At 42.1% G+C, this 14,729-nt stretch overlaps 1 protein-coding gene and 1 long non-coding RNA gene across 2 annotated transcripts; one reads left to right on the forward strand and one right to left on the reverse strand.

Annotated features, from left to right (window-relative positions):
• The first annotated feature begins 5,209 nt into the window (after positions 1-5,209).
• Positions 5,210-14,516, forward strand: LOC123137544 (uncharacterized). The gene is made up of 2 exons (XR_006468343.1): positions 5,210-5,521; positions 14,143-14,516. It is a non-coding gene; the product is annotated as an uncharacterized lncRNA (long non-coding RNA).
• On the reverse strand, positions 6,109-10,015 carry LOC123137542 (phytosulfokine receptor 1-like). Its single transcript, XM_044557334.1, has one exon. It carries the CDS (start codon positions 9,841-9,843, stop codon positions 6,685-6,687), a length of 3,159 nt encoding a protein of 1,052 aa, XP_044413269.1. The 5' UTR covers positions 9,844-10,015; the 3' UTR covers positions 6,109-6,684.
• Positions 14,517-14,729: the final 213 nt, after the last annotated feature.

Raw genomic sequence — 14,729 nt, forward strand, 5'->3', positions numbered from 1 at the left:
GAGGTTCCACAGCTTCCATTAACTGTTTTTAGAACCAAGACAAAATAAGAGTCTAACTTTAAATTAATAAACGCCAACATAATGTTCCCGCAAAAAAACGTCAATATAATTGGCGAATGTTATGTATTTCATCTTAGCGCCTAATGGATCCCGCGCCAGCTGATTGCGATCGCATTGCTGTGATCTAAGAGCAAGTCGTGGGCTGTGGTTCCATTTCACAATTTTGAAAAATGTTCACAAACTTGAAATGTTTTTACTTTCAAAAACTTTTCACGAAATTAAAAACTGTTCCTAGATTTCAAAATTGTTCATGAATTGCCAAAATAATCACAAATTCAAGTGTATTTGAAACATGTTCAAAACATTAAAAATATCCATGATTTCAAAATACGTTCATGATTTCAAATGAAATCTTGATTGTCATTTAGGAATATTTGAGATTTCGACAAAGTTCACTAATGAAAAGAATGTTCATGATTTCAAAACTTGTTTGCGAATTTGATTTTTCTTGGCAAAATAAAAAAACATTCACAATTCAAGAAATGTTTATGAATTCGGAACTTATTCAGAATTAAAAAACATCGGCGTGAATTTGAAAGATGTTCACAAATTCAAAAAATGTTTGTCATCTAAAAAACAAATAACTTATTAAAAATCAAGAATTCAAAAAAGTTCACTAATACGATAATTGCTCAGGATTTAAAAAGATGTTCCTGAATTTGAAGAAACGTTTGCCAATTCCAAACATGTTCAAGAAATCAAAAAAGTCCATGAACTAAAAAGATATTAGCGAATTCAAAAAATAGGAGGTACATTGGAAAAGGAAAACCAAAAGGAAAGAGAACATCAAATTAAAAACAAAAAAGTAAAGAGAAAATAAAATTAAAATCGAAAATAAAAAATAAAAAAATCAATAAGAAATGGCTTAAAAAAGAACATGGAAAAATATAAAAAAACTAGTGGGGAATATCTAGAACCTTCCCTTAACCGATGGGGAAGGCACAAATCAAGTGGACCGACCATAACAAAGCCAGTGCAGGGGTTGCGCGTTTGGTTGATATTTCCTGTCCTGTGTGGGGATTAGGAACCATCGAATTCTTTCCGGCGATTAAGCCGCTGAATAAGGCTCTTTCAGTACACACACACACACCATCCCTTCTTAAGAATCGTAAATGGGCCGGAACATACTAGTGTACCCCTGACTAGTCTTTGGAATCATCTGAAAGATTTGTTTCTCTGGCCTGGTTTTCTTTGTGCTTTTTTACTTTGTTTTCTGACCGGTTTTTCTATTGGTTTTGTTTATTCTTCTTTCTTTTTCCTTTTCTGTTTCATCTTCATTTTTATTTATTTGTATTATTTTCTTATTTAAAAGTACATTAAATTTTTTTGATTTCACAAACTTATTCTTAAATGGGTCAATGGTTTTCAAAATCCATGAACTTTGTTTGAATCTGCGAACTTTTATCCAATTTCATTAATAATTGTTTCACATTCTTGAACTTTAGATGATCTTTTCAAATTTGTGAAAATTTCTTGAATTTGTGAGTTTTTTCAAATTCTTCAATTGTTCTGAATTCGTGACCTTTTCAAAATTTATGACTTTTTTGAATTTGTTAAATGTTTCTATTTGTGATTCTTATGAATTCATGATTATATTTGTATTCATGATTAATTTCAAATTGAAAAGTAATTTGAAAATTCATGACCATTTATCATTTCTCCATTCATCAAATCTAAAAAAACACTAGCCGTTTAAATTGTTTTTTGATAGGTAGCCCATTTAATTTTTTGAACCATCAAAGTCATAGCGTAGAAAACAACGGAGCGAGCGAAGCCAGGGCCTATGGGCGAAAACAAGCTGTTGGGCAGCGACCCAAGAGTGAGCGCGTGCGGAATCTACCGAGGTAGTGCGCGCGGGAGCTAAATCTCGCTTATAGTGAATAGTAGCTCCCCTAGCATGAAGCACCCCGCAGCTCCCTCGTATGGGCCAGCCGAGTAGCGTGTTTCTCGGTCATGTATTCGTCCTCAAGATGGTAATGGGCCGGGTCGTCCCGCTGGGTCACTGACCCGACCCAAAAAGTCGTGGCCAATGAGCCAAGTGGGCTGACCTTAAATGATATACGAGTCAGTGGAGCCGGCATCATGCGGCCCGGTGGGTCAGACGGGTCAACCCAGTCAAATCGCTATACACTACTTCCTCCGTCCTTTAAAGAGTGTACTTCCAACTTTCATGGAAAGTCAAACTTTTTTATATTTGACCGTGTTTATATAATAATACATCAACATTTATACCATCAAATTAGTAGCATTAGATTCGTGATAAAATATACTTTCATCATATACCTATTTGATTTCACAAACATTGATATATTTTTGCACAAACTCGGTCAAACTTTGAAATAGTTTGACCCTCCAACAAAGTTGGAAGTATACTCTTTAAAGGATGGAGGGAGTATATAGTAGTTGTTGGCCGCCCCTGCACACAAATCGGATCTTGTATATGAGAACATATTTAATATGCGACGTCCCTATATAAGAAGCAGGCAGACATACAAGTGAATTGATTCTTACGTGAACTAGTACATGCATGCAGAAACAACTAGACCCTCATTCGTCTCGTTCACCGTCGAGCTCGCCATCCCCTCTTTGCTTCCCATTGGCCTTCCCGGTCTTCGAAATGTGCTCACTGAATTATGGATTTTTCATCTTGATATTGGGTTGGTCTCATATACCCAATGGGTCGATGGGGCCATGATTTTTTTAATGAAATGGTCTGACCCATGGCCTCACTTATTAACCTTGGGGCCACTGGGCCAGGTCCAAGGCCAGGTCCGGGCCGGCTCATTCCCACCTTGAATTCGTCCGTTCGGTCTGATCGTTGCTATGTTTGTTCCTTTTTTATAATTTTTTCGTTTTCTTATACTTTTCTTATGCCTTTGTATTTTATCGACATTTTTCTTTGGTTTTGCTTTTTTTACTTCTTTTCCATTTTGTACTTTTTTGTTTCTTTCTTGGTTTTCTTGTGTTTTTCTTTTCTTTTTTTAACTGGTTCTTCTCATGTTTTCTTGTTTTCTTTTTTTTCCTTTTGTTTCTTTCTCAGCATTCTTTGGGGGTTCATAACACAAGTCTATATTTTTTTGTATATATTGGGTATATTTTTAATACATGTTTAACAATTTTTAAATACATGATCAACATTTTTTTAAATATAAGTCTTGATGCATATTTTCTTTTTTGTACACATTAATTTTTTGGTATACAGCAACAATTTTTACATACATTTGAAAATTTTCAAACACATGACTACACTTTGTTTTTCAAATATATATTTTGATGTCAACTTTTTTTATACACATTGTAAATTTTCCATATATATCAGTAGCATTTTTTTAAACACACAATTAACATTTTTAGATACATGATTAACATTTTTTAGTAATTTTTATGTGGACTTTTTTTACATACCCTCTATATTTATGTGGACTTTTTTTACATACCCTCTATATTTTAACCTTTTTATGTGGACTTTTTTTACATACCCTCTATATTCTTTGTAACATTCTTTTTTTACATACCCTCTATATTCTTTGTAGACATCAAAACATAAATGGTATACAGTACATGTTTACCATTTTATAAATGCATGATTAACATATTTTCAAATTTATGTTTTGATGTCTACCTTTTTCATACGCTTTGTAAATTCATTGTATACATTAGAAACATTATTTTTATATGTGTTTACATTTTTTAAATACATAATTAACATTTTTTTCATTTCAGTTTTGATTTCTACGTTTTTATAAACATAGTACATTTTACATACACCTTTTGTATTATTTTCTATACATTAGGAACATTTGTTTTTACATGTTTACATTTGAAATACATGATTTTTTTTTCATATTTACGTTCTACTGTATATTTTTTCATATACTGTGGAAACGTTTTTATGCACATGTTTAACATTTTGCAAATGCATTAGTAACATTTTTTAAAATTTTATGTAATTTTTTTGCGTGATATATATATTTAGAGTATTTCATAATATAAACAAAAGTGAAAAAGTAAAAACGAAATAAAAATCATAAAAAGGAAATAAACAAACGAGCGCTCAAAGCCTAGAGCGTTGAGCCATCCCATTGGGGCAGACGCTTCAGGCGAGCGCTCCTGCTGTCTCGCTATATAATAGAGCCATGTGGTTGTTTTGGCAGTTCAACACGTTAATCAACAAGATCTGGGCCTTTGGTTATGTTGTGGGCAATATGGTGGCTGTGATGACATGCCATTCATGATGGCGAGTTTCAGAGCCTTCTACCCAACATGAGCTTCATCAATCGGTATCTTCAAGAGCGGAAATTGTCATGGTTTGTGTTTCCCTTGCATCAATTTCATTGCCGAAGCCCCATAGATCAAGCAGATGGATTAAACCAGAGGCGCGGTGAAGATCAATGTTGGCAGTGCTTTGTCATGTAATGACAAGTTTGGGGCGGCTGCCATTGTTTGCAGGGATTCATCAAGATATGTTTTGGGCGCATCAGTCGTAACCTTCGAGGGTTTGCTGGATCCGGCTAGCCTTGAGGCTCAGGCATGCCACGAGGACCTTTCTCTTGCTCAGGAACTTAACATTCACAAGGTGGTAGTGGCCTCGACTATCTTGAGGTTATGAACAATATCAATAGAGGAGACGCTTCTATTTATGTGATAATTTTGAACGAGATCAATCATCGCAAGAAGGATTTGGGTGACCGTAATTTTTGTTTCGAGCACACTAGTTGAACTATGAAGCTCATGCTCTTGCTAAACTTGTTTCTAGAAGTTGGGCGTCATGTGTGGCTAGGGTTAGTGCCTGATATCATATGTATTTCAGACACTTTGATTCTTAAATAAAGTTCCTAGTTACCCTTTTTAAGAAAAACTATAAGTGAGGCATAGCCGCGCCTGTTAGTTGGCGCTAAAGGCACTGTAGAGGAGGTTTATGAGGAACCACCACAGTGATGTTTCCGCCAAAAAAAAAAACCCGCACCAGTGATGATAAAGATATAAAGTGATAAACTACACAATATCGGGCCACCGGGCCACCTTTCTTCCCAGCATGGCGCAGGTTCTGCGTTATTCTGCTCCCATTCTGGATCGGGCTACATCTGGCAACTCGAAGAGTTGGGCTACAATCATCAGCCTGCACAAACACAACGCAGAGCATGGCGAGCGCCCTCAAAAAAAATAAAAAAATCCGTTGAGCCCACTTCCTCCCCCCACTCCCCCAGCCCCCAAGAGTACCAGTTCAGGAAACGGCGGCCACAACCCCCGGCGGCGTGCGTGGTACGACTGTGACGTCAAGGGCCGTGGATAGCGTCGTCCCATAGACGGCGCAGTGTACTGCCGTGGCGGTGCAGAGTGGCAGGGACGTGCAATCTCCGGCTTGGGAAGCGAACTTGTGGTGCCTCACACGGAGGAGGTACCCATGCAAGCCACCTGTTCGACAGAGTGCCAGAGCGAAGGAATACCGCCAGCCTAACAGGTTTCTATCATAAACCTGCTTCCCGTTCCTCCATGCCTCTGCTTTGTGATTTTAAATCAAGCATCCGAGTTAAACAAAACTAGTGGAAACGAATTCTCGGGTGCAACGATTAACCAGGAGCGATATAGGATAGGTTAGACTGAGAAGCCTGGAGCCCAGGACTAAGGCAAGGAGCCAAGAACACAGGTTTTGATCTCTAGTCATTTATCTGAAACGCTAGTTAAAGAAACTGAAAATCGTAATTGTTATGATGAAAGTACAGTTCCGTACACAGCTCTACCATGTATGTATGTTCCTTTCATTTTAGGCAAGTCATCTTGACTATATTGTACTTTTTTTTAGCAAGACTATATTATACTTTGCTAACACGCAGAATTCTTATTAAGTTCCAAAGCAATATAACAGTAACTTTAAGTTGGCTAACTGGAAAGATTGGTTAAGGTAAATGCAGGGAAATATCAAACATGTGAATTGTCAGCTATGGTGCAAATGATCCTTAAAACATCTTCCATAGCTTCATACAAGAAATTAGGACAAGATCATAAAAGACACAGATAACATTTGGGTGAGCTATCACAAAATCTCATTTACTCATACGGCATACAAAGGCTTTACTGTTCCTCATCTGTTCCAAAATATAAGGCACGTTTGACTTCTACGATCTCCAGTACACGACTTTGACTATAAATTTTACTTATGAATTGCTTACAAAATTAGTAAATGAACATATGGCACAAAAGTATTTTACAAGACAAGTAGAACAATAACATTTCTTACATGCTAAATCTGTATACTTCCATAAACATTAGTGGTCAAAGTTTTGGAATCTTGACTTTCCACAAATTCATGTGCCTTCTACTATGGAACGTACGGAGTATTAAATATTACCTCAAAGATAACTTCAAAGTTTTGGACGGAGGGAGTAGTAAGTTAGACTCCCATGAAGCACATCATATTCTTATGCAATAATCAGTCTATCGTACAGTGTTCACTGACAAAAAATATTCAAGAGGGGAGAAATCGAGTACAAGTATTTCCGTGTTGGTCACTGTTATTAAACTTCACTTTGTTGCTTTATTGCTAGCACAAACGCTGGCAGGCCATAACACTAGTTCATGGGCTGTGAGTTCAAGTATTTCCACGAAGGTCACTGTTATTGAGCTTCACTTTGTTGCTTCACTGCTAGCACAAATGTTGTCAAGCCATAGCACTAATTCATGGGTTAATGGTCTCAGTTTAGGTGACTCACTAATGCACAAACATGCAATATCAATCATCTTCATCATTTGCATCTCAAATTTCTTGTCATACATTGCACGGTCCAATACGTCGGCTTCACGGTGTTCTCCTTTCATGTGCATAACCCATGAGACCAACTCCCTAGCTCCCTTCCTCTTGCACATATCAACAGGCCTCTTTCCTGTTAATAACTCCAGAAGAACAATGCCAAAACTATACACATCACCTTTGAAAGTGGCTACTGAAGACTGGCCATACTCAGGGGGGATGTAACCCAGTGTGCCAACAAGGTCAGTTGTCACATGTGTATCATAGGGACAAATTAGCCGAGCAAGCCCAAAATCAGCCAATTGAGCTTCAAAATTCTCATCCAGGAGTATGTTGCTTGACTTGATATCACGGTGTAGTATGTGAGGTTCGCATGACAAGTGCAGGTATGCCAAACCTCGTGCCGCTCCTTTGGCTATCTGAAGCCTTCTCTGCCAGTTTAATCTGGATGGGCCATCAGGCTTTTCATGAAGCCAGTGGTCTAGGCTGCCATTCGCCATGTAAGAGTAGATCAGGAGCCTGTCACTGCCATTCCTGCAGTAACCTTGTAGAAGCACAAGATTAGGATGCTTAGCTTTTGATAAAGTTTCCACTTCTGCTTTGAACTCCCTCTCCATCTGGCCAAAATCACCCGACAGTCTTTTGATGGCGATCTTTGCTCCATCTGGCAATGTTCCCTTGTACACTAGACCAAACCCACCACAACCAATGATGTTAGCCTGATCAAAGTAGTTTGTAGATTTCAAAATGTCACTGATAGTCAATGCCTTGTCATCATCTTCGTTCTGAAACAGAAGTACCAGTGACGCTGGTGCCAACTCGAATGCTACATTTGTATCCACAACAGCCTTAACTATATGATCCTGCCTTCTGAAGCTTCTCTTCAACGCAAGTACAACAGCAACAGACAAAACCATTGCTGCTCCAATTGCAATGCCAATAATTATTCCTAATATGAGACCCTTGTTCTTCCGATTTCCCGTTGCAGAGATGATGGGAGCATGATTCGACTGACATGGGGATAAGCCAAAGCGGGTGCCACAAAGGTTGGGGTTCCCCTCATAATCAGAACCAGTGAATGTTGAGAATTGCCCTCTTAATGGAACTGTGCCCATCAGATTATTGTATGCCACACTGAAGCTTGATAGAAAATTCAACTTTGTCAATGAATAGGGAATGCTTCCGGTGAGATTGTTATGTGACAAATCCAAGGATTCCAAGCTAGACATGCCTGATAGCTCATCAGGAATGATACCAGAAATATTGTTGTTGCTGAGGTCCAATACATACAGGTTCTTGAGGCTCCCAAAGCCCGGCAATATGGCACCTATGAGCTTGTTATGGCTGAGAATTAGAGACGGTGGAAAGCTGCTAACCTGTTTGTACTGCAACCCTTTGCCTGTTTTGTTCCTTTTAATGAAGAAAGGAAAATAATCAGTCTCTGTGGATTGCTGTGAGCTGTTGAATGTAAGAAGTCCCTTCATGCTCGAGAAACTGTTTGGTATTACCCCTGTAAGTGAATTGTTAGAAAGATCCACATAGAATAGAAACTCGAGATCACCAATCCATGCAGGAATATCCCCAGACAGTTGATTCCATGACAAATCTAGGACCTTCAATTCTCTGAAATTAGCTAACCATGGTGGTATTGCTCCTGAAAGATGGCTATTAGCAATGGCAAACACCTGGATCTTATGAAAGCCATGTATTCCAGTCATCGGCCAGGCCTTCCCATCATGGAAGTTCTTTGTCAACACAAGGCTTGTTAGGCTTGGACAGTCTTGAAGGACAGATAATGCCGAGGAAACATTTGTGAAGCTGTTGTTCGAAAGTGAGATGTAGGACAAAAACTGAAGCTTTCTAAAATCAGCTGGTATTTCGCCACTGAGGTTATTTGTGCCAAGATTTAGGCTTCTGAGATGATGGCAATCTGACAAGCTATCAATTGTGCCAATAAACTTATTTGTCCCAAGGTCAAGTGAGCTCAGTTGTGTCATCTTCAAGCAATTGAGGTTGATCCTTCCATTCAGTGAATTGTTCCGCAAGTACAACATCTTCAATGATGGTGATTGAGACAATGAAGCAGGCAATGGGCCTCTGAAGAGGTTGGACTGTGCAGAGAAGTACTCTAACTTGCCAAGCCTACCAAAAACATCTGGAAGGTGTCCAGTGAAGGAATTAAAAGAAATGTCCAGCTGAGCAAGGCTGGACAGATTGCCAAACCTCGGGCTCATCCTATCAGTGAGCTGATTCTCCTGCAGAGACAAATTCTTCAGAAATTGCAACTTGAATATGCCGTCTGGCAAGCTCCCGGAGATGCTGTTGAGCTCGGCATATAGCTCCTCGAGCTTTGTGCAGTTTCCAAAGCCTTCCGGCAGTTCCCCGGCAAAGAGATTCGATGTGAATCTCATCACACGGATCACTCGAGATGACTCACAGATGCTTGAATCAATCCTCCCGGTGAACATATTGTAGCCTGCGTCGAACACCGTGAGCTGCGATGAACCATGGAGTGTGGGATGGGTGCCGCTGAATGAGTTGAAGGATATGTTGAAGACCTCAATCACCGGGAGCGAAACGTTGGCCGGGAATGTGCCAGAGAGCTCGTTGTTGCTCACATCGAGCCGCTGCAGCCGATGGAGCTGAACGAGGGGTGCAGGGATGGCACCACGGAGGTTGTTATCGGAGAGGTTGAGCCACTGGAGATGGCCCAGTTGTGCGAGCGAAGGTGCCAGCTCGCCCTTGAGTTTCCTGCCATGGAGGTCCAGCCTGATGACCCAGCCGCTGGCGTCGCATGTGACCCCCACCCATGCACAGCAGTTGGCCACTTCTGAGGTCGTGTTTGAGAGCGTCCAGCCGCTGATGCCTCCGGTGACACCTCTCAGCAAGCCTTCCAGTGCACCATAATCATCTGGGTTGCAGGAGCTTTGGTTGAGGGAGTAGACCGGAGACAGGAAGAGAAGCTGCACGGACAAGCACCACAGGATGAAACAGCTTGGCCATGTGGCAGTGCGTTGCATCAAGAGATGCCCCATTGATCCAAGAAGAGCTATGCTGATGCTCTTGAATGGGGAAGAGAAATTCTTGTTTGTTGTGTTCAGGAGCTATGTGATATCTAAGCCATTTGGCCCCAAGCAACAATGATGGCGGCAGCGAGGGATGAGGGAGAGAGGTGAGGTGCGAGACGATAGGACATGATAGCAGGAGGTCCGGTGCGTGCTCCGGTTTTGACCTGTGATTGTGCAGGCACTCGGCCGTGGGAGTCGTGAATTTTCTTGAGGAAATTGATTGTCTCTGTCAACTTGCTAGAGAGATCCACGGTCGGAAATCTTTTGACTTGCGTTCAAAGTTGGCCTAACCGTCCTTTTCATCCTCGCTTTCCTTCTTCCTTTTGGCTGTTTTCTGGAAATGAATCTAATAACCAGCGTGAAAGCAGACCGGTGAAGGATACGGCCTGCATACAAAATGGATATTGCTAGATTTTCGAAGAACCAGACTGACTAGTATAACGCCCGTGCGTTGCCACGGGCTCTTCAAAATTTATAATCAGTATCTTTCATTTATCATCCCCTCATATTGGGTGATTATAGGGTGCTCTAATTAGAAACACAACAATCAAATATTAGGAAATTTCACCGAACGAACAACAACGAATAATACGATATCTATCAAACGAATAAAATGAGGTCATATTTTTGGTCCGTCATGCACTTCTGTTGAAAAGTGCCTATCCCTTTTAGAATCAACTCACTGTTTGCTCGCACGCAAAAAAATACATCTCTAAAGTGGGGAACCGATCGGTGCCAAAAAGAACTCAAACTCCTATCCAATCTCGACTTCGTGCTCTTCCACTTCCATTGATAAAGATGGGACGTCAAGGGTTTCATCATGATGACCTCGAGCAGCTGCCGACATCCCTCCCCACATCTACCCCTACCCCCTGCTGCCGCTTGCACTGTCCTTGCTCCTCGAGGGAGCTAGGGACAATGTTCTCTAGGATGGGCATGACCAGATCCACGAGGAGGCCACATTCTTCCATGGGAACCCAACCAAGCACACCATCCTCCGCAACCATCCAATTCCAGCCTAACAAAGTCAAGACCCGCCATCGATCCACAAATCAGGCTCGCCGCATCCAGGTTCACTGCAAGTCTGCGACGAGTCTGTAGTCGACATCTTGACTTTGGCTATCCCCACGGAAGAATCATCGGATCCTGCTTACTTTTACCATCACTTCGTCTCTTCCCAAGGCAGCGACACCACCCAGCCAATCACCACCACCGCTTGCGGCTTGCCTACATAAAATCATGAGAAATCCCCACGGCGGTGCTGTAAGATCACCTTGGCGACCTCGACAGTGACCGACTGGTCTAAGATCTAAGCTAGCCGCTCTTTGTAGAAACCAATAGAAGTAGGCATGTGACTCAGATTTGTTCTTTGGTGTGCATGCGTTTCTTGCTGCCCACCAGCTCTTGTCTACAACTCGCCTATCTCTGTACCAGCTCTTGGTCTACAACTCGCCTATCTCCATGCTCGAGACGACCAAGCTCGATGCGCAAGCCGCATACGTCTGCTAGAGCTATATCCAGACCCTATGATTTTTGGATCACTGGCACTATGGGTGCCAGGACCGGAGTCGCCCTCATCCACCAAGTGGATCAAGGAGGCCCACCACCTAGACTCTACATCGCAACATTTTGTGTTTTCCTATAAAAAGTAAAGAACCTTCTCTAATAAACGTAAATATAACCTTTTGGTTTTATAGTCTCAACTTTCCTACACTCCAATACCAGAAGGATTTCTTGGTTTTATTTGATGACCTTCTTGAATGTCATTCACTTAGAAAGGTAGTAATACAATCTGTGATATTAAGGCAAATTATTAGTCATATTAAAGTGCAAAAGGCCCTATAGGAGTCAAAGCATGACTTTTATGGTTATACTGTAATTTGCAAGATCTGAGATTTATGCAAGTGTACAATTAGAGAAGAGCCAATTAAATAGATTTTCACATTCAGAATAGTACGATTAGCAGTAGCACTTCAATTTTTTCATGTTTGATCAGCTTGCTAGGTGGTTATCACTAAGCATGTTGGAACGATGAGCATAACCTAACTTAGTTCAGTACGTGTTGCTGCAAATTAGTTCAGTACGTACGAAGCTGTTGCTAATTTCAATGCCTGGCTGTTGCAAGTTTCTAATGAAAAAGTACTTCAGGTCAAAGGTCAGGGAATATACACTTTTGTTATCATGGTTGTTTCCTTATAGTGAACAACTTTGATCACCACTTCAGCAGCTACTATCTATAAGAAGACATTACCTAAGTAGATACAGGCAAAGAAAGCATGTAGGCAAAACCAGAATTAAAAACATCCTTCTCAATGGAGCTCGTGCAGTTCGGAAGACCCTAATCATCGATGAGGGACCCCTCCGATGGTAGCATGGCGTGACAACTGCCGTCAATGACGACACCCAAAGTACCTTGCACAATCCATCGATCCAGTTCGGAACAATCAAGCACATACCTTGCAAAGTGATGTGGATCTGAAGCAGAGGTGGGAAGGTAAAGGCTCAGGTGAGGTGGAATGAGACGTTGATATAGAAGTGCACGCATGAGAATAAGGCGGTGCCCAGGATGGATCTCCATCGGAGGAGGCCGGATCCGCTGGGGAGGAGGTCGCTGTAGTACCTGCCATCTGTGCGATGGATCACGGGGCTGGCAGGCAGGGGGAGGGGATAGGAGGGAGGGGTGGGCTAGAGCGCAGATGGTGGGTGCCCCCGACGACGGCTGGGAAGGATGGTGGAGGAGGTGGATGAGGATGGCGGCGGCGGCGTCTGCGGTTGCGCCTCGTCCGCAGCCGTGCTGGTGGTGGTCGATGCGAGAGCCGGATGGCATCGGCCAGAATCAGGCAGGGGCGACAAAGATTTAGAGGAGATAGAGAATGAAGGCGATGAGCGATGGGAGGAAGGGCCATCGGCGATTGGGGTGGCCTCAGATCCGCCCTCCGTGGCCGCCTATTTCATGGGACGAACACCCGTGCTCACCGTCGGGCTCGCCTTCGACCGCTGCCTCGCCGACATTCATGACGTAGAGCCCCTTCCTCCGATCCCATTTGCCAGGGAGGCAGCGCCATCCTTCATCGCAGAGAACGAGTCCACACTGAGATCCCAACCAGATCGTGATTGCGCCTCCCCAAACCGCAGCGGCACATCCCACTCCATCAACGACCAACCTATATGAGGCGGAGGGTCAGTGTAGGACGCGAGCGCCGTCACCATGGACGTGGGGGACACCGTAGGTGGGAAGGAGGCGGCGACGGCGTCTGTGTCAGGAAGATCGCACGACGGCAGCGGCGTTTACTCGAGGGGATCGAGAGGAGCTGCGTTTGGTGCCGGGTGGGTTCTTTGGTGCGTGCGTGGGGCTGGAGATTGTGATAGGTGATCAGGTGAGGGCGTGCCATACCTGGATCGATAGCCTTACCATACCTGGTGGTAATTTAAATTTATTACCATATTCGATATTTCCCGAGTTATGGCCTTACCATACCTGGATTGATAGCCTTTGGGGTAATTTAAATTTATTACCATATAATTACCATATTCAAAATTTCCTGAGTTATGACCTTACCATATCTGAATTGATTTATTACTATACGTGGATTAATTATGATTTATTACTATATGATTTATTACTATACGTGGATAGCCTTACCATACCTGGTGGTAATTTAAATTTATTACCATATTCGATATTTCCCGAGTTATGGCCTTACCATACTTGGATTGATAGACTTTGGGGTAATTTAAATTTATTACCATATAATTACCATATTCAAAATTTCCTGAGTTGTGACCTTACCATACCTGGATTGATTTATTACTATACGTGGATTAATTATAATTGATTACCATAAATACGTTGGGTATTGCTAGTCAGACGAGAAAAAAGAAAAACCGATGGGAGGGGCTGGTGGGAGGTGGGACGAAGAAAAACCGGTTGAAAATAAACAAGTGGGGGGACTATTGAACCAATTCATCTATTAAGAGTAGAGATTATGCTTCTCCATTTGTGCCTTTGGTTAATCGTTCACTGTTGAAGATACTACTGCGCAACAAGTGCTCAAAGGGGCAGTCTAAACAGGCAAAACAATATTGCAAATATTAGCACTCGAAAAATAAAATTGCAAATAGGAGGATTACATTTAGTGGACGCTGGCATGGACGTAATACCAAAACCGTGATCAATTTGGAATGCTTTTCATAAGATATTTATACGAAGATAGCTAGTTGCTAGGCTTGTACATCCAAAAACTGAAGGATGGTTGGTTGTGGCAGGAGAGTCAACGGCCAGCGGCAAGCTATGCATGTGCAGCCGCCGCTTTCGGCCGGGCCGGGCAACGCCCTGCCGTGCCCGCCCGTGAACATACACAGCACGGCATGGCACGGCTCCAAAAGCTAGGCGCTTATTATACGGGACAAAGGGCTGGCGAAAATTCTACTCGTGCTCTGCATTTTGGTCTATTTTATCAGGCTCTCGAGTCGACGGCTGATAAAATCTGTGGATCACGCTCTGCACTGCGTTGTTGGTGAGAGCTGGATTTGGGCCATCGGTTTAATGCTATCAGACTTAGTGTCTACCCTAAGAAAATAGAAAAAATTCCTTATTTGACACCGTAATTAAACTTTATGCCCTATTTGTCATCGACAAATAATTTCTTCCCTGTCTAACAATGATTTTAATTTCTATGCATTTTGTAACACTTATGTCCATTTTAAGTCTAAATAAACCTAAATGAACCCTTTTACCCTCATGTGGTATGTTTGTGCGCACGCGTGTGATGTTGTGTGTGTGTGCGCGCGTGTGTGTGCTACTGCTGTGTGCGCGTGCGCTGCCTGTGTGTTTGCTACTGCGTGTGTACGTG

Source organism: Triticum aestivum, chromosome 6B (assembly GCF_018294505.1).
Source record: "Triticum aestivum cultivar Chinese Spring chromosome 6B, IWGSC CS RefSeq v2.1, whole genome shotgun sequence".
NCBI lineage: Eukaryota > Viridiplantae > Streptophyta > Magnoliopsida > Poales > Poaceae > Triticum > Triticum aestivum.

Coding starts and splice junctions, on each gene's coding strand:
- LOC123137542 (XM_044557334.1), bottom strand. CDS start 9,843: ATGGGGCATCTCTTGATGCAACGCACTGCCACATGGCCAAGCTGTTTC.